The sequence below is a fragment of the Saimiri boliviensis genome, chromosome 7 (genome assembly GCF_048565385.1).
Source record: "Saimiri boliviensis isolate mSaiBol1 chromosome 7, mSaiBol1.pri, whole genome shotgun sequence".
NCBI classification, from domain to species: domain Eukaryota; kingdom Metazoa; phylum Chordata; class Mammalia; order Primates; family Cebidae; genus Saimiri; species Saimiri boliviensis.
In genome coordinates, this window is record NC_133455.1 from 101,808,225 (window position 1) to 101,828,866 (window position 20,642).

The 20,642-nt window shown below is 40.7% G+C and overlaps 1 protein-coding gene and 1 pseudogene across 4 annotated transcripts in view; one reads left to right on the forward strand and one right to left on the reverse strand.

Moving 5' to 3' along the window:
- Nucleotides 1-216: 216 nt before the first annotated feature.
- The window catches only part of LOC120365036 (C-type lectin domain family 2 member E-like), a 28,272-nt gene continuing 7,846 nt past the window's right edge, over nucleotides 217-20,642 (forward strand). For 3 of the 4 annotated variants that reach the window (XR_012518554.1, XM_074403146.1, XM_074403147.1), the window contains exons 1-4: nucleotides 217-517; nucleotides 10,725-10,850; nucleotides 12,183-12,367; nucleotides 12,926-13,032. Coding sequence is in view for 3 of the 4 variants with exons in the window: in XM_074403146.1 (XP_074259247.1) it covers nucleotides 247-517; nucleotides 10,725-10,850; nucleotides 12,183-12,367; nucleotides 12,926-13,032 (689 nt within the window). In the remaining variant the exon portion in view is untranslated. Of the gene's footprint in view, nucleotides 518-10,724; nucleotides 10,851-12,182; nucleotides 12,368-12,925; nucleotides 13,033-13,963; nucleotides 17,885-20,642 lie in introns of those variants that run through there. The other variant, XM_074403145.1, reaches the window with a different exon arrangement.
- On the reverse strand, nucleotides 19,881-20,415 carry LOC120365037 (M-phase phosphoprotein 6 pseudogene; annotated as a pseudogene).

The window sequence follows — 20,642 nt, forward strand, 5'->3', positions numbered from 1 at the left end:
TCACCTTCCGGTCGGTTTGGGCTTCCTGCTCGGGTCCCAGGCGCCGGCGGCTGCCGGGGAAATGGAAGGCGGGGGATCCAGCCGCAGGGAGACCTCGGGGCGCCGGGAGGTGGGGCCCTGTGCGCGCAGCCACGCCTCCCGCCCCGGCCCCGCTCCTCCCCGCCCCCTCCCCGCCCCCTCCCCGCCCCCGGGGCTGCGGAGCGGACTTGAGGCCAGCAGACGCGGGGACCGGAAGGGGTTCCGTAGATGGGGGCCCGGGTCGGCGCGGGAACCGGAAGGCGTTCCGTAGGTAGGGGCCCGGGTGAGCGCCGGAGCGCCCAGAAGCCCCCGGGGCGCCCGCTTAGCAGTGGCCGCGAGCCCCGCCGCCGCAGCGCTCCTCGGTTTCGCTTCCCAGCCGCTTCTGCAGCGCTCTGCCTTGGGGTGAAGGAGAAGCCGGCACCAAGAGCGCCAAAAAAGCGGGAAAAAGCGCGTCGCCTCGATTTACCCAGTGTGACCGCGCCAGGGCCTTCTCAGTTGGGTGAGCATGCGCGCCGACCAGGCCATGGAAGGAAAATCTGTCCGAAGCCTCCGCACCTGTCACGGGCCTCTGACCTGCCTGCGTCATCAGAGTTTGCAGAACTTTGGGGGACCTGAGAAGGGGTGTCCCCTGGACAGGACACGGGTGTCTGTGGCTTACGGGCTTTTGGAAGGACAGGGAGAGGGAAACGGGGGATCCCAGTGGCCTGCTTCAGGGCCACCCAGTCGCCCTCTCCGCACACAGCTCTCCGATCCAGCTTGTTCGTCCAGCCTGGGGTGGACACGTGCACGTGCTGCGATCTCAAGCGGGCTTGGCATTTTATTTGGAAGGTAGGCATCTATTTGCAGCTGGCCTGAGCCCCTTGTTTTCTTCCCACCTTTCTTGGGAAACTTGTTTTTAAGGGAGGTGTGCCACTGTTTTTGTAACAGGGTGCTCTTAGCTCAGCATTCGTGGTGCTATTGTAACCATCCAGTGGGTTCACCTTGCCTGCTGCCTAGATAGAGACGGTTTATCAAGACAAGGGAATTGCAATGGAAAAGAGTAATTCATGCAGAGGCGGCTGTGCAGAAGACGGGAGTTTTATTACTACTCAAATCTGTCTCCAAATCCGTCTCTGGGAGCATTCAGGGATCAGACTTTTAAAATATGATTTAGCAGAAGGAACATGGGAAGTGGGGAGTGCTGATTGGTTAGGTTGGAGATAGAATCATAGGAGGTCAAAATGAGGTGTTTTTTTTTTCTTTTTTTTTTTTTTTTTGGCTGTCTTCTGTTCTTGGGTGCGATGGCAGAATTGGTTGGGCCAGATTACAGGTCTGGGTAGTGTCAGGTGATCCATGGAGCACAGGGTCTGCAAAATATCTCAAGTACTGACCTTAGGTTTTACAATAGTGATGTTATCCCCAGAAACAATCTGGGGAGGTTCAGACTCTTGGAGCCAGAGACTGCATGACCCCTAAACTGTAATTTCTAATCTTGTAGCTAATTTGCTAGTCCTGCAAAGGCAGAGTGGTCCCCAGGCACGAAGCAGGTTTCTTCAGGGAAAGAGCTATTAACAATTTTGTTTCAGAGTCAAATCATAAACTGAATTCCTTCCCAAAGTTAGTTCAGCCTATGCCCAGGAATGAATGAACAGGGCAGCTTAAAGTTTAGAAGCAAGATGGAGTCAGGTAGGTCTGATTTCTTTCACTTTCATAATTTCCTCAGTTGTAATTTTTCGAAGGTGGTTTCACTTTATCTGTTTAAATGTCCATCTCTCGACTAGACATCAGAAGGGGGCACCTGCCCTGGCTGGGTCATTCGAGAAAATCTGTCTAGAGTTCTGCAGATATCTCAGATGGTATTTTTTAAAATTGCACTTGAATCTACAATTATAACAAAATATAATGTTTGATTTACAAATAACTGCCAACTTTAACTCCCATTTGAGTTAGAAATCAGTATAATCAGCACTTAAGTTTATCGTACCTTGTTAAAGAAAAATCTTGAGGTACAATAAAACTTTAAAAAGTTCATTTGAGTAAGAAGAATTCATAAATTGGGAAATATCAAACCAAACGTTGCTTAATGTTCTGGACTTTTATGGGGTAAATTTGAAAACAAATCATTTGATTGGTTGCAGTTACATATTTGCCTTATTTGATTTACTCCGTCGGAAAGTCCCTAGTTATTAAAGTGCATTGGCTACTTCTGATTGGTTGAGTTTAAGTTATGTTTTCTTTCAAATAGAGAATTACAGAAATAAGTTTCAGTTATGTTTTCAAATCAGTCAAGGTTAAGGTCAATTCTGAGGCTTCACTGGGTTTGTCTGCTCAGGGATTCTTCAGGCCTGGTGTCCATTTTAATTTACTTTAGTAACCTTTACACATAAACAAGAAATTCTAAAGGTTTTTCTCTGGCTTACAGGGAAAAATATTATCCAGTCAGAAGACGAATGCATCGATTGGCAATGTGACAGTTACTAAGTTTACACAAACGTTTATATTGCAGTCTTTCATAGGACAAAGCTACAGGTTCTGATATTTAGGTGTCTTAGAAGAGCCTTCTTTCTATAGATGACATTACTAGAATTTTATATAATAGAACACAAGACAGAGCTTTACATTTTTAAATAATATCTGCACTTCATCAGGAGAGTAATACTGATACTTTTGTGAATTTTATCAATTTACTGTTTTATAAGAGCCAGATTTTAGGATTTCAGCTGTTGGGGAAGAGAAATTTTCTATTTCATTTTTCTGAGACACTTTCTACTAGGATTTATTAATAAAAAGGAATTTCAAGTGTAAGTATCAAGTATGGACTTGAGAAGTTTAAAACTTACATTATAAAAAAGAAAAGGGCATGCCTGCCTTTCTTTCTTTCTTTTTCTTTCCTCCGGACCTGCAGGACAACAACAGGAGCTTGAAGGGAGGGAGTGGGGATGGATGGGAACAGGAGATGCAAAGAATGGAGACAAGACAGGAGTCTGATCAAGTCTGGTTTATTGTAGCTAAGTTCACAGCTTAGGTAAGGGCAGGCAGAGAGGCCGGCAAGGGTAGCTTGCAGTGGGGAAGTTCCGGCCTAAGTAAGTTTCAGTAGACTGAAACTTATCAGCGGGGAAATTCCGGCCTACTTAAGTTTCAGTAAACAAGCTTATCAGCCGGGTTAATCCCCACCTACCTACCTAAGTTTCAGTAAACTGAAACTTACCAGCGGGGGAAACAGTAAACTGAACTTATGCAAACCACAACATGGCTGAGCAGATCACAAAATGGCGGCTATTGCTGCCCACATCTTTCTTGTTTTGTTTCTTTATTTTCCATCCTGGAAGCAGTGCTCCACTAAATCTCCTAAAATTACACTGTTAATTACTAATACCCCCCTTGCACAGCTGCTTTCATGGGTCCCCAGTGCCTATATCGGTGGCCATTTACTGTCACTAACCTACCTTTGTAATATAATTGTTACCAATTTTTATACTTTTCTTCATGTACTCTATACCAGTGATTCTCAACACAGGCTTCCTTTAAGTGTCATTTGGGAGAGGGATTTCTCAGAAAATATGGATGTTCAAATTCCACCCCCAGAGGTCCTGATTTAGTCTGTTGTACGTTATAATTGTTTTTAAAAGCACACTAGTAATTCACATGTGTAGGCAAGGTAGAAAATTATTGTTCTGTCTCATTCCTTATAGCTGAAATAACTTCAATTTTATGTCTCACAATCTGACCCTTCCTTTAAGATTCCGTGAAACTGCCATCACCCCCTCATTTTTCTCCCGAGGAAAGGCACTCTCTGCCCTCCACTTAGACCACAGGTAGTGCAGTTGGCAAGTTAATTGTAGACCAAGTTGATGATGTCATACTAGAACCATTGACTTTCCTATAGCTTTTTTTAATTTTATGTATTCTATTTTTAGTCCCATTTCTGACCTGCCCTCTCTGTCAGAGTTTGCAGAACTTTGAAGGGAGTTCTCCCAGACAGGCCATGCTGTCTGTGGCTTAAGGGATTTAGACCACAGATAATACATTGTGTGTAAATTATAGTGTGAGTTGATGCCACACTGTCCTCATTGACCTTTCTATAGCCTCTCTTAGTTATGTATTCTCTTTTTAGTCCTACTTCCCAAACCCCTATAGGCAGGCACCCATTCTGATGTATTTAATTTGTGCTATTTTATTTTTTTAATACAGGTATTGTTTTCTGCACAAATATATTTATTCAGTAAATATTTGTATTTAGCATAGTGAACAGTTATATATCATGAGTGTATACTTAATTCTCACAAAGTGAGCACCATCCATACAACCACTACTCTTCTTATGAAATAGAATTTTACCAGCAGTGTCAAACCCTCTTGGACCCTTGCCAGTCACCTTTTCCCTTCTTATTTCACAAAAGAATCTTCACAGATGACTTTTGTCTGTTTTAAACTTTATATAAGCGTAAAAGCTCAAGATGTATGCAGTAGTGTCTGAGTTCTTGTGCTAAATACTATGTTTTTGAGTTCATCCATGGCATTGCCTATAGTAGGAATTTCTTCCAGTTTATTGTTGTATATTACTTCATAGTATTAGTATGCAATATATCTCCATTCTACTTGTAATGGGAATTTGAGTTTTCAGGTTTGCTACAAGTAATGCTATTATGACCACTTTGTGCATGTTCTTTTGTGTGTGTATGTGTGTTTCATGGGGAAGTATACTTAAGAGTAGAATTACTAGATCAGGATTTGGTTATGTTTAACTTCAGTAGTTATGTCAGAGAGTATTACACGGTTGTTAGATTTGTTCTCCTACCAGCAGTGTGTTAGAGTCCCAGTAGTAGCACATTCCCCTAAAAATATTTATGTTAGTCTTTTTGTTTTAGCCATTATAGTGGATGTTTAGTGATATCTATAAGGTTTTTTTCCTGTGTCCAGTGTTATCCCTGAATCTGGTAATCTTTGAATTATCTCCTTATATCTGGTGATATTTGAATTATTTGCTTATCCAGAGCATTCTGTGAGTTCAGGGTAAGAGTTAAGCAAGTAATTTCAACGTCACCACATAGCAAACCGTTGATGGCTCGGTTTCAGCTTCCTTCCTAAAGGCATTTTGTAATCTGTTTTGCTAAGCTACAAGATGACAGCTGCAGAGACTTCACAGAAAATGTTAAAAATAGACCTTACATTCAGAGATGGCTTGGAAGAGAAAGAATCTGGTAATGTAATTGATGGCATTTGAAAAAATGGGGACAACTTTTCTTCCACTGCAGCATGAAGGAAGCTGGGTTTTAGGAGCATTAGCACTTCATAGTCAGCCTCTGTAGAAGTGATGTGTTTGCGATTTAGGGATGGTTTGGAGAATAGATGTGTAATTGCTACATCAGTTATTGTACTGTGTATGTTACTTAAATATGTCTGGGGTAAGAGAAACGAACAATGAATTAAGATTATAAGAAGATGAAGGAAAAAATGTTCTTGTTTATATTGTTAGTGCTGTTTTGGTTAGATGTTGCCCTGCAAACATAGGGGCTTTTCATTTATTGATCCACGGCTTTTGACTTATAGATCCTTTGTAATTAAAAAGAGATGTGGAGATTTGAGGGTAAGAGTGAGAAACAGACCCTGCCCACCAGCAAACCCTTCAGCATTTCAATATATGACAAATTTTCTGAGAAAGAACCACCGCGTAATGGTGTATGTTTGTGCTTCAGTACAGCAGAAAGGAGACCTTTACTGAACCTCTTTTGCTTTTGAAAAAACAGTTATTTTATTCTTTTTTTCTCTCTCTCTTTCTCCCCTCCTCCCTCAATTTTATTTATCAAATTTACTTTTATTCCGGAGTTCAGGATACTGCATTTCATAGAAAACAGGGTACTTTTTTTTTTCCCTCCAAACTCTGCCGGACCCGACTCTGCCCAGGGTTCTTAAACATACGTGTTCTAAAGAGTGTATGGACTAACTCAAATGTTTCCAGAACTGAAACTAAGCAAAATATTTGCAGAACTGAAACTAAATATTTGCTACTTGGTGCAATTGTGAAACTTGTTTTTTAAGATGCATTGCTCCCCTCCCTGTGTCCATAAATGGGGGAGGGACGGGGCGGAGGGTGGGGAGGTGGGAGAGATAGCATAGGGAGAAATGCCAGATATAGGGGAAGGGAAGGAAAGCAGCAAATCACACTGCCATGTGTGTACCTATGCAACAAACTTGCATGTTCTTCACATGTACCCCAAAACCTAAAAGGCAATGAAAAAAAATAGTTAAAAAAAAAAAAAGATGCATTGTGTTGTTGTTTGGATCCTGAAACTGAGTTAAAATTTGACCAGTAATATGGTTTATTTCTTTGTTCCTCTGAGGCATAATTCCTAATGTTGTTTTTCCAACTAGAAATCTGAAGGGTATTGTGTTCAGGTGTACTTTAAGAGCGATATGTGTTCTCACTCGTAGGTTGGTGTTGAACAATGAGAACACATGGACACAGGGAGGGGAGCACTACACACTGGGGTCTGTTGGGGGGAAATAGGGGAGGAACAGCAGGGGGTGGGGAGTTGGGGGGAATGGCATAGGGAGAAATGTCAGATATAGGTGAGGGGGAGGAAGGCAGCAAATCACACTGCCACTTGTGTACCTATGCAACTATCTTGCATGTTCTTCACATGTACCCCAAAACCTAAAATGCAATAAAAAAAAAGAGTGATATGAATTTGCGGGAGTCAGGACACACCATAAGAAAGATAGAAGAGAAATAAGTAAGAGAGAGAAATGGAACAAGATGCATGCAGGAATATTGTTGTAAGCCTTTTCCATAGTTCAGCTAAAAACGAGATTCTCTGTCCCACGGCCATGAAAATTCAGGCTTGCAGAGTGTTTAAAGGGTGAGTGAAGCAGGGTTTTATTTGGTGAAAAAGGGAAAAAGAGGGGCAAACAGGTACTCTCGCAAGGCCAGAGGCCCTCTGCTAGAGCTCTTTCCACCTGGCAGTTTGAATCCCAGGTTCCACACAGGAGAACGAGGGGCCAGGCCCAGGCTCATTCCTGCTGCAAACCTTGTGAGCTTCCCAAGGCTCCCCTCAGTGGGCAGGCTGGTTGGAGTTTCTCTAGGGACTCCTTCCCACCTGGCTGTCGCAGTATTAGTTGGAGGAGCTAGAGGTGTAAAAAAGAAGAAGAGTACTAGGGACATTTAGATTAGTAAGAAAGGCAAATGGGAGATTTGGGGTAAATTTTAAGGGGAGAGCTACATATTCACTTAGTAAGAATGAACACTAATTATGGAAGTCTTAGTATTCTGAACCTTTAAGACAATTTTGCATTAGTGTGGAACCAGAAAGAATAAAGGTTGAGATTTTTATATGAGCAAAAATCCAAACAATATTCACTGCTTAAGATCATCCAATCTTACCCATCTTTTTCCCTGTCTAGAATCTAAGCTGAAGCTCCTTGTTATTCTTGGAGATGTGTGTTAAATGAAAGAAAGTTGGCAGGGACTTTTAAATACTACAATTTATATTCAGTAAAATTCACTCTTTTGGTGTGAATTTCTACGAGTGAATTTCTAAAATCACTCTTGGTGTACATTTCTATGAGTTTTGATAAACATGTATTCATGTAATACCATCAAAGTCAGGATACCGAGGCATACCCACCCACTCCAGATTCCCTCATGCTCCTCTGCAGGATATCTCTTCCTCCACCCCCAGCCCTTGGCAACCTCTGATCTGTTTTTTGTTCTTGCACTTTGGCTTTTCCAGAATGTCATATCACCGGAATCCTGCAGTAGGTAAGGGTAGAATCTGACTTTATTCACTTAGCAATAATACATTCGCAAGTCATCTGTATTATAGTTTGTGTCATTTGTCAAAGAAAAGCAAGTCTGAGCTTAGATAGGGAGAAACTATTCAGAAGGACTGTTGCAATAGAAGTAACACTGATTTCGAAAATATGTTAATGGTGTGGGAGAGAGCAGGGGAAAAAGTCTAGGGATTTCAACAGGAAATGGTGTTTTGTAGTCAGGGTAAGGCAGAATGTTTTTTCCAAGTCTGTGCTTTGAGGCTTGTTAGGCAAACTTGCAGGCAAATCCATCTGGGGTCTGTCAGGAGGAGAAAAACTTGTCAAAAGTTTGGCGTGCTAACACACAGTAAGAAATGGGCAATTGTGAATGTGTGATTAAGTTTTTTCTTTTATTAGGGCTGAAGAATAGTTTACCTCTTCACCAGCTGAAGCATATTTGAGTCGTTGCTAGTTTTTCTGATCATGAATGAAGCTGATGTAAATACTCCTTGCAGGTTTTTGGGTAAACACAAGTTTTTACTCTCCTTGTTTAAATACCTAGGGATAGGATGGCCAGGGCATGTGGTGCATTTACATTTATCATAACGGACTACTTAACTGTTTCCAGAGTGCCTATAACAGTTTGTGTTTCCAGTGATGAGGCATGAAAATTCCAGTTGCATCCTGTCCATTCTGGCACTGCTGTAAAGAAATAACCTGAGACTGAGTAATCTGTAAAGAAAAGAGGTTTCATTGGCTGGGCAGGAAACATGATTCTGGCATCTGCTCAGCTTCTAGAGAGGCCTCAGTAAACTTACAATTCATGGCAGAAGGCAAAGGGGGGAGTCCATACTTCACTTGGCCAGAGTGGGAAGAAGAGAGGGAGCGGAGGAGGGTACCACAGTTTTCAACAACCAAATCGCAAGAGGACTCACTCTTACTGCACCGAGAGGGAAATCCGCCCCCATGACGCCATCACCTCCCACCAGGCCCCACCTCCAACACTGGAGATTACAATTCAACATAAGGTTTGCGAGGGACAGAGATCCAAACCATATCACATCCCTTCCCACCACCAGTTGGTTTGTTTCTTTTTTGTTTTGTTTTGTTTCCCACTCTAATAAGCATGTAGTAGTCACTCATTACGGTTTTAATTTGTATTTCTTAAACGGCTGGTTATTTCAAGCGTGTTTTTATGCACTTAATTGCCAATCATATATCTTTAATCAAGTGCATCTGCGAATAGTTGGCCCCATTTTTAATTTAGTTTTCCTATTGTTGAGTTTTGAGTTCTTACTATATTCTAGATACAAGTCGCTTTTCAGAAAGATGTTTTTCTGCCTTTGCTTGTCTTTTTATTCCCCTTTCAGGCTTTTTTTCATAGAGAGTTTTAATTATGTTTAAATTCAATTTATCAATTTTTAAAATATTGATAATGCTTTTGGTATTGTATCTAAGAAAGTTTTGCCTAATTCAGGTTTGCAAATATTTTATTTTCCTCTTTCCTTTGAATAGTTTTAGGGTTGGAGGTGTCATATATATGAGTCTGAGATTTATTTTGAGTTAATTTTCTTATAAGGTATTAGGTGTGAGTTGAGGTTCACTGTTTTGCACTAGGATACTCGATTGTTCCAGCATTACATGTTCAGAAAATACTACCCCTTACCTACCTGATTACTTTCCACTTCTGTCAAATGTCAAGTGACCATACATGTTTGGATTTGTTTCTGAAATCTTTTTTCTGTTCCATTGATTTATGTGTCTGTTCTTTTGTCAATATCATACTGTCTTTGTTTCTATTACTTTGTAAATTATTAACACAGGTTCTTTGATTTCCAAATTTAGCCATTTTTTTCTTCAAAATTGTTTGGCTATTCTAATTCTTTGCTTTTCCATATAATTTTAAGATTACTTTGCTTGTTGCTACAAAAAAAATTCATACTGCAATGTCTATCAAGATTGTGCTGAATCTCTAAATCTTTTTGGGTATAATTGACATACAGAATATTGGATATTACAGTCTATATCTTATATCTCTCTGTTGATTCAAGTCTGCTTTGATTTCTTTTGTCCCATTGGTTTGTAGCTTTCATCATACTGATCCTAAACATATTTTGATATATTTATCATAGTCTTTTGTGTTATTATATATAGCATTATTTTTATACTTAAATTTCCACTTCATAATTACAAATATATGGAAATATATTTTTATATATTAACATAGCTAATCCTGTAACTTTGCCAAATTCATTTATTCTGGTAGCAGTTTGGTAGATTCCTTAGAATTTTACATGCAGACAACTATGTTGTCTGTGAATAGCAACACTTGTTTCTTTCCAAACTGTATGACATTTCTTTCTTTTTTCTTATCTTTTTGCCCCTAATAGGACATCTAGCAGAATGTTAAATTGGATTGGTGAGAGAGAGCAGACCTCTTTGCCTTACTCCTTGTCACTGGAATTCTTTCTTTTATCAAGTTTGGTGCTAGCTGTAGTTTTTCTGTAGATGCCCTTTAGCAGGTTGAAGAAGGTTTTTCAGTTTCTAATTTGTTGAGACTACTGTCGTGGGTGAATATTAAGTTTTTCACATGCTCTTGCTGCATTTATTCAGATGCTCATATGCTGTCCCTTTCTCATTCTATTAATATGGTGAATTACATTGATTCATTTTCTGCTTTCCTTGTTGCTTCTAAGCAGCTGTTTTACTACGGGACTAAATCTGGATTGTGTATGTTTCTTTTTCATCCCAATTTCTACTCTTTTTTCCAATAACTGGAAGATTCCTTGAGGATGGGGAGAATTTGATTTTTGTCTCTAGCCCTCTTTGGGCCATTATTCTCATTTTTGAACCAAGACCTTTTGTGAAAGGAGTTGGCCATAGGAGAGTTGAAGTACAGCTAAGCTTGTGTTGATCGTATGACACATTTTCTCCCTACGATCTTCCCGAGATTGAGATTCTGATGTTTGTATTTTACAGGTAAAACTCTGCAAAGAAAATGCCTGGCACTTCTATCTCCGGTAACTCCTCTCAAGGTTTATTGCTACTTGTTCATCGCCGCAGTTCTGACCACAAGTGTGGTTGCGCTTCTCATTGTTTTGTCAGGTAAGTTACTTGTTCTTCAAACTGTATGATGTTATTTACATGTTTATGTTGTCAATACGTATTTATTAAGCTCCATTATTTGCCTGTCACTGTGAAATGCTTGAATTACATCAGCAAACAAAACACACACAAAGGAATCCCTGCTCCTCAGGGACTTATATTCCAGCAGAAAAACACAAGTAATAATAAATAAGGGTGGAGGCGTAACAGGTTGCAATAGGTTGACAAAGCTAAGCCTCCTTGGAAGATGATATTTCAGCAACCTTTTGAAAGAGATACAAGAACCATGTGGCTACCTGGGGAAGCTATTCCAGACAGAACATGTGGACCAAAAGCCTACAGGAGGACTCTTCCTGGCTTGTTTGAGGGACAGCAGGGGGACTTCTGTAGATAAAGCAGAGTGAGGATGGAGAAGAAGAGCGATACCATGGGGCATTAGGAATGGAGGAACCTTGAGGATCAGTTAAAGACTTTGGCTTTCACCTTCAGTGCAATAGGGAGCCTTGGATGAGGGAAACTGTATGAGAGGAATGTTGTGATGTGACTTCCATTGTAGAATAATCACTTGATTGCTGTATTGGGACTAGGCAGGGGAGGGTGGTCAGATTCTGGATATTTTGAAAGCTGGGCCAACAGTGTTTTATATCAAATTGGATAAAAAGTCTTAGAAAGAGAAAAGCAAAAGATAAGTCTGTCTTCCTTTTGAGCCTTGGCAAGAGCGCACACGCCATTTTGATATGAGAAAGCCATGGGGATAGGAACTTCACTTGTGGAGCTATTTCCTGACAAGTTCCTATCAGAATTGCCATGTTTATTAAAAATAAAGTAATAAATCTACTTGAAATGTTTTCAGACAAATCATCTGGCCTTAAGAACTGGTGTCTTCTACTTACGCAGATTGAGAATGCACGAAAGCACAGAGAACTATATACATAAAAAAAGAAAAAGAAAAAGAACCTCATCTCTTGTACATAGAGGCAGTAGGTCCTCAAGAGGCTTTGTCAAGAGGAAGGAAGGCTAATATGAGGAAGATATGGAAAAATCATCTACATGGCCTTGTGAAAGTACAGTACTATGGAAGTCGATGCTGTAGAAATTGATTTCCTGGAAACTGTAATGTCAGTGTAAACTTCAGGAAGTCAGGGGTGCAGGTACCCAGCTGAAAACCACTGGGCTGATGACTGTTGTGCTTAGGGTAAGGCACTATGTGATGAGTTAGGAAAACAACAATCAGTTACGTACACTTCAAAATTGACCTCAGGAAGGTAAGCAGAAAAATAGATGAAAGGGATGAGAAAATGTATTTATCATGTTTCATTGTGATTGTCTCAGTTTTAGCCAGGAAAGAAAAGCCTGTGATAGAGTCACCTAAGTACGCCGCTTGCCCAAAAAGCTGGATTGGATTTGGGAGTAAATGTTTTTATTTTTCTGAAGACACAAGAAATTGGACATTCAGTCAAGTCTTCTGTGTCTCATTAGAAGCCAGCCTCGCTCAGTTTGCAACTGTGGAAGAACTGGTAAGAGATATTTTTGAATCATGTTTTCTGTCAAATAACTTAGGCCCCTGGGGCAGGTCAGCTACATAGGGTTAAAGCTGCAATACGAGGAAGGATCCCATTCCAGGGGCATGAGACGTGTTTTCATGTCCAACATTTGTGGAGGATGTGTTCTCTGCCTGGAACCCTGTGAGATATATTTTCTCATGTAATTCTCATGGTGAACCTGCAAAATGAGTTGTATTCTCATTCTATTAAGAATTAAGATAATTGTATAATTTGTCATCTAGATTAAGACATACAGGGTATTGAAACTGAGCATTAATATATTGGTGGAATGACAAGCTTAAACTGGGAATTTCCCAATCGAACTGGGATGTATGCTCACTTTAAATAAAGTGATTTAGGATCAGGGACATTAAATGACTTAAACTGAGAATTGGGAATTAGTCTCACTCCAGAGGGTAAGCTGCTTAATTACACCACGCTGCCAGTCAAAAAGAGAAGGGATAGGGAAGAGAGACTCCAGAGTGATATGGAAGAAAGGGACACATGGTATTACTTTCTGTTTTATTATAGAATTTCCTGAAAAGATACAAAGGCCCTTCTGACCATTGGATTGGCCTTAGAAGAGAATCATCCGACGACATTTGGAGGTGGACAGACAACACAGAACATAATAACACGTATGTTTTGAGACTTACGTTTCTGCTCTGTTTATGTGTGGTTATGTGTGTGAGTTGTGTTTATGAGATGAGAAATGTATCATGGAAAGCTTATTACAATATGAGGTAAGAAATCTAAACCCTTTTTATACTCTTCTATTTATTAACTGTGTCTTTGGGAAAGCTTTACTTAACTGTGATTTCAGTAACATGACAATGACATTTGACACAATTTTACACTTTAATTCACTGGTTTAAAACTGCTGAAATCCCTACTTATAACTGATTTACAGTAAGTGTTCTACAATCGTAGGACACCGCCCAGGAGCTGATATCCACAAGGCTGCTAAGCCCACTCTGCCAGCTGTTGCGTCCATTCACAATAGGAAAGCATCCAGGGAACTCAAGGGTCTCTCTCACTCCTAAAGTTTTGTCACCAGAAGGAAACTAGTAACAGTTATTTGGACTGTGAACATTTCACTGGGGGTATTTTGAATATAATCATCACATTGCAGCAGATAAAATATAGGAACCCAGTCATAACCATTAATCAAAGCTAAGCCTTTTTAGGAATCTACTGTTTTTTTTTGTTTTGTTTTTACTTTCACACATTTATGAAACAGTTCAGGAGACTGGAAATCATCTTCACTGAAGACCACCAATGGCAGCAGTTCATTTGGGTGCAGCAGCAAGCATCAGTTAACTACCTATCAACATAGCTGGGCTTGGTATGGATGAATGATAAGCTTGTGGTTTTCAAGCAAGGGCCTTGAGAACATAAAAGACACTAAATACGGTAATGGTTTATATTACTATGAAGTAATATTAATGACAGACTTTTGCTTTCCTCTTATTCACAGTAAAATACAGAGGGGGTGCAGAAGATGAGAGGGGAGGAACAAACGCAGGTGTCTGACTTCCAAATATTTAATATTTTTGTGTCTGGTTTTAGGTTTCCTATCAGAGGAGTTGGAGAATGTGCCTACCTGAATGACAATGGAGTCGGTAGTGCCAGCATCTACACAGATAGAAAATGGATTTGTAGCAAGCCAAACAGTTATGTCTACAGTTGCCAAATTAGAAACTCTTTACAGAATTTCCCTATGGATGCATCATAACTTGTTGTATGTAGCTGCCGTGTATAACAGCTGGAGACACCTGGATATGCAGGCAGGAGACTGCTGTAGGGGGGGTCCCTCCTCAAGAACCTCTATGAGGGCAGTGCAGAGACCCCACCGGGGCGCTACCTGGTGGAGCGGTGAAAAGAGAGCCACCATCCTGTGGCACAGTTTAGTACTTTGTTGATATAAAGAAACTTATTTTTGTCATTTTGGTGCATAAGTACATCAAAGTATGACTACAGCTATCCTAAAAGCATGTACTGTTAGGTGACATTGGGACATCTGGACACTCTGCTGTTGTAGGCGTTTGTCCTTGCAGGCATTACTACACTTCCTTAGCTGTAAACAGCTTATGACCATGGGTCATTTTCTTTGTCCAATCCACTGTTGATAGGCATCTGCATTGATTCCATGTCTTGGCTATTGTGAATAGTACAGCAATAGACTTACATGGTTCAGCTTTTACGGTAACAAAGTTGTGAATTGGGCGGACCCTTAGGTCATATAACCTGAGCATGGCCAGGTGAACCAAGTGTGCAACCACAGGGGAAACGCAGTTGTTCAGTCTGAGGTACAGAGGCTGAATTAAGAAGTGGGCCCATGGTGGCAGGATCCAGGATCCAGCTGGATGGAACTTGGGTCTCACTCCATGGCAGGATCCAGTCAGAGCATGCTTCCCAGCATCACCTCATTACGAGATCCAGTCAGATGGTATCTCGTTACCCTATGCTTATAAAACCTGACCCAACTCCCAGCTTGAGGAAGGACTGCTTTGGGAGCTTTGCCCAGTATTCTTTTTACTTTCTGCAAGTGATGAACTCTTGCTAAATCCTCCCTGACTGTGGTCATGGGGTTGACACTTGACAGCTGACTAACCCACCTGTTGTGTGGGTAACATTTGGAACATATTTATTTTCTTTGACTCTCGGCATTGGTGTCTGTGCCCCAGATAACACAGCTTCCTTTCCAGTCTTCACAGACAGGTCTCATACAGGAGAACACCTTTACCAACCAGTCCAGACAGAGGTTGTGTGTGCCACTTACACTTCCATGGTAGTTGAAGTCAAAATGTTTGTTCTTAACGGTCGTCAGGCATCTAGAGTATGCCAGATCCTTTCAGTGCGGGGAGGGGAGGATGGGGAGGGATAACACCTGGAGAAACGCCTGATGCAGGAGATGAGGCGGGGGGAGCAGGAGGATGGAGACAGCAAACCATCATGGCATGTGTGTACTTACACAACAATCATGCAGGATGCAGGATGTGCATATGTATCCTAGAGCCCAAAGTACAATAATAAAAAAAGATAGATGGAAGAAAAAAACCAAGAAATATCTTACCGTCTAGAGATGAGAGGTGTTCAAAATGGCTAGTTAGGATGTCACTGATAGGACTGTATTTCTTTTGGAGGCTCTAGGGAAGAAGCTGTTTCCTTGCTTTCTTTCAGCTTCTAGAGGCCACCTCCATTCCTTAGCTTGTGGTCCCTTGCTACGTCTTTAAAGCCAGCAGCATGGCATCTTCAAATCTCTGACAGTGACATTCCCGTCTTCCCTGAATAAAGACCCATGTGATTAGATTAGGCCCACATGGATTATCCAAGACAATCCCTCTGTCTTCAGACCCCTAACCATATCTGTAAAATGCCTTTTGCCATGTAAAATCACATCTTTACCTGAAGGTTTTGGGAATTGGGCTATTAATGCCTTTAGGAGGTCATTCTTCTGCTTTCCACAGACATTTAAACAACTATCAGACAAAAGTCATATTTGAATTGGGCTTGTGTTGCCCCAAAGCTTGTGTTGTTTTACACCATAATACATTGCCTTTTATATCCCTCACTTATTCAATATCATTACCATCCATCATGCTGTCACAAACAGCACCCTTGGCTCACTGCAACCTCCACCTCCCGGGTTCAAGCAATTCTCCCTGCCTCAGCCTCCCAAGTAGCTGGGATTACAGGCACCCACCACCATACCTGACTAATTTTTGTATTTTTAAATAGAGATGGGGTTTTGCCATGTTGGCCAGGGTGGTCTTGAACTCCTGACCTCAGGTGATCCACCCACCTTGGCCTCCCAAAGTGTTGGGATTACAGGCATAAGCCACCACACCTGGCCGATATCTTGTTTCTTACCTTCAAATGTCTTCAGGTTGAGCTATCTTGTCTTCTGTACTCAAGGGTTAGTACCTAAGGCACTTCACCCAAAGAACTCGATTCACATCTGATTAAGATGATGAAATCTTAGACTTATCCTTAATAAGACGAGACTTTTGAGGAGGTGGCTAAGTGCATTTTGTATATCGGAGAGAGATGAAATTTGTGGCCAAATGGCAGCTCCTGACAATTTGTGTTTCCAAAGGTGGCCACAATCATATCGCCAACTACATGCTCTTTTGTAATGTGATCTTGCTACTCCTCCCTCAAGAGGGGAAGTGTGTCTCACTTTTCTTGAATCCTAGCTGACCTTAAGATGCACTTGACCAGTCAAATGTCATGGAAGTAATACATGACTTCTGTGGCCAGTTCAAAGAAACCTTGCAGCTTCTTCCTACAGTTTTTCAAGCTCTTGTTCGTGGGAACTCTGAAATGCCATGTAAAGAGAGAGAGAGAGAGAGAGAGAAGAGAGAGAGAACGAACAAGCAGTCTGAGAATCCAGTGGGGTCTCCACATGACTCCAACCCCAGCTGCCATCTGGCTGCAATTTTATGAGAGCATCTTGGCAAGACTCTGAGAAATACCATCCAGCTAAGCCGTGTCAACCCACGAAACTGTGAAACACACAAAACTGTTGTTTTAAGCAATTAGATTTTGGGGTGGTTTGTTATATATACAGTGATAGATAAATGAAACTAATTTATTGTAATATGTGTCTCAATTTTAAGGATATTAAAATGTAAACATAGTACAATTTAGAATTGATGAAATCTAAAAAAAAGAAACACAAATTATATGAATAGGTAATCTGTAGAAAAATAAACCCCAATGGCTAGTGTGAAGAGATGCTTTACTCCTCTAGTAATCAGAGAAGGGAAAGTTTAAACAAGCAAGAAATAAGAATTTCTACTCAAAAAAAGTACAAACGGGCTTAGCATAGTGGCTCATACCTGTAATCCCAGCACTTTGGGAGGCTGAGGCGGGTGGATCACTTGAGGTCAGGAGTGACCATCCTGACCAACATGTGAAACACTGTCTCTACTAAAAATGCAAAAATTAGCCAGATGTGGTGGTGGGCACCTATAGTCGCAGCTGCTTGGGAGGCTGAGGTAAATGCCCATCCGTGGAAGACTGGATAAAGAAAATGTGGTACATATACACCATGGAACTATGCAGCCATAAAAAAGTACACTATCATGTCCTCTGCAGGAACATAGATGGAGCTAGAAGCTATTACTCTTAGCAAAATAATGCAGGAACAGAAAACCAAATGCCGCACGTTCTCAGTCATAAGTGGGAGCTAAATGATGAGAACATAAGGCTACAAAGAGGAGAACACCACCCAGTGGGGCCTATCTGAGGGCGGGAGGAGGGAGAGCGGAAGACACAGGCCTACTGGAGGGTGGAGGGGGGTGGAGGAAGAAGATCAGACAAAGTAACTGTTGAGTACTAGGCTTAGAACCTGGGTAATGAAATAATCTGCACAACAATCCCTGTGGCATGAGTTTACCTATATAACAAACCTGCACATGTATCCTTCAAACCTAAAATAAAAGATTAAAAAACAAAATAAAAATAAACAGTAAAATTTGAGAAGCCTTCATTATTTAAAATCTGAATTCTGAAAATTAAACAGACAAATAGTTTGGGAATAATGATTTGGATGGTGTGAAGAACAGTGTAAAAAGAAAACAGTATGAGGAAGCTCAACTTGGACAATTTTAAAAGTTTTAAAAATTTGAATTTAGGCAAATTGTGAACAAAATTCTTTCTTGTATCTTAGAGGTGTAAGGGCTTTCAATTATTTTGTGGAAAGTAAATCAGTAATTAGGAGTATTAAAATATGTGGTTAACATTGTTTTTTGATGAAACAGTTGATGTAATTAGCTATATAGAGAAATTTTTTCTAATTGACTCAGTTACTTTCAATAAAATGTGGCATCTTCACAAAGTAAATAATTAAATATTCCTCATTTTACTATATAGAGATTTTTACACAGGCTCTTCCTTTTATGAAGAAAATTCAAGTTGAAATATTAGAAAAGAAAAAAATAAATATTTTAAAACCTTCCGTTATTGCTGTGAACGTCATACATATAGCAGTATTAGAAGAAAATTATTCAACAAGAATTGAGGGGGAGCAATCCACACATTGGGGTCCAGTCTCCATATCGAAATGTCTCTAGACTAGTAGTGGGAAAAACCAATATTCAAAACTGGCAGTAATATTTCATGCTTAATTAAAATAATTAATTATTAGAGTACTGATTAATAACGTATATTATTTCAACCTTCTCAAAATGGTTTCAATTTTCAAAATCGAAAGATGAAAAATCAAAAATGGACATTTTATTTTTCCAGCTTAGCAGGAGAGAAAACACAAAAAGAGAAAATATTAGGCCTGAAGCAAATCCTAGTGGTTATTAAGTTTGGCTCAGGGGTGTGGTGAAAATTGGTAAAATGTTCGCCTTAGTTTAGCTTAATTACAAAAATGTTCATGGGTTCTCTTTTCAGTGGTTTAACCTCTACATTATTTGACTTAGAATTGAAAATAACCTTGGTTCCTTAGTCCCCATTTTATTCTTGAAGGGAATCCAACTTCATGCATAAAGCACTCATGGCCCAGCACAGAAAAAAAAAAAAAAAAAAAAATCAGCACCTTTCTTCCTTCCCATTTCCCATAATCACTCTGTTCTTCTGGGCAATATTAACATAATCAATGTACATTTTATTAGGGGTGGAGATGAATAGAAGTAAGCTTAGATTTTTAAAAGATTTTTATTTTACTGTTAGAAGAAACAAACTAAAGTGAAAAAATAGTGTCCTTTAGCAGAGTGACTGATACAGAGTAGAAAACAAAATGTATCTGTGGAGTGTTGAATTTTAAAATGCCAAAGAGTCACAAGAAGAGTGTTTTCCTGTGTCGTCCTTACTGTGAAGAGGTGATAGAAATGATTTCCCCATTGGTGAACTGTCACTGAGGGAAGGGTAAGGATGTGTTAGGAAAGCAAGGAGAGATGAACCTGAGGATACTCACTGTCTCCTGACTCCACAGGCAGAGTGTGGGTTCCAGATCTGACTATGCCTCCTTTAGCCATGACCTGAAATGAAAAACAGTAAAGAACTTTTCTTGAGCTGGACACGGATCTCGGCATCCTATCCCCACATGACTCACTTTCTTTTTTTTTTTTTTTTTAATGTCAAAGTAGATTTTTATTACAGAATAATTTTTTCTATTAATTAAATGCTTTAAATAAAGCAACATAATACCATAAGCTGATAATGACCTGGCAGCATGTAAATACATAAGGCCGGAGAGGCATGTTTATTCTTGATAAATATAATAAAGGGCAATTTAAACTTTGGCATTGGTTTACATGAGTCAATTCAAGGTCAGTGGCTGGAGAACTGTATTAAGAGAAACCAGAGGTCAAAATACTCTTCAGGAAGGAGCCCTCTAACAATGTACATTTGAAGATCAGGGGGCTAAAAATCCACTCTGATTTCAAACACCATTAAGCCAAGGATGTACAACATCCATCAACATCTGTTTCAAAAACAGCATGTTTCTAAGATGATACACCTCTTTACAAAGTAAACATTACAGTGTTAATAACTACAGAGACACCATTGGGATGAGCTCCAGATCCGCCGCTGACTTCCATGGAGCCCCCGTGGGCCATGGCTTAAGGCATCCATCTTAGTCCTGGGGCTTTAAGAACATGTTCTTTGCTTTAATCGGTTGTTATGTCTCCATTTTCACCTTCTTCATAATTGGCATGGTCTGTCTTTCTGGCAAACTTTTTCCCAACTGTCCCCACCAAGGTCTCATATCTTCTAGCCATCGCTTCATCTGACACATCGAGCTCCACTGCTGCATCTTCCACTTCTGCATTGAGCTTAGCATTCATACGAAGCATCAATTTCTCAACCTCAGGATGAAATCCTCGGAGTGACGTTCTTCCATGGAGAAAACCTTCTCGTAATAAGAAACTCTGCTCTTCTGTTAGGAAACTCTCTTTCTCTTTAAGCTCTGGCAGACCCACGTACCGGCGCTCTTCACCAACGATTTTCTTTTCTTCCCCTGCCAGTGGTCTCCTGGTTTCTGAGTCCAGTCCCCTTTGCATAAACCTCCTGCGTAGCCGATTCTTGGACACCTTTGTCTTGCGCTCGGCTGCCACGTGGCTCCGCCCAGCGCCGCACTCGCCGCGAGCCCCACCGCACGCGCCCACTGCCCGGGCCTGTTGGGAGGATGGGCCGGGCGGGTGGTTGGGGGAGAACCGGGCCCAGCCCCACGTGGCTCACAGGCAGTGCTCTGTAAAGAGTTGTTATAATTTAGCTGCACGTGAGCATT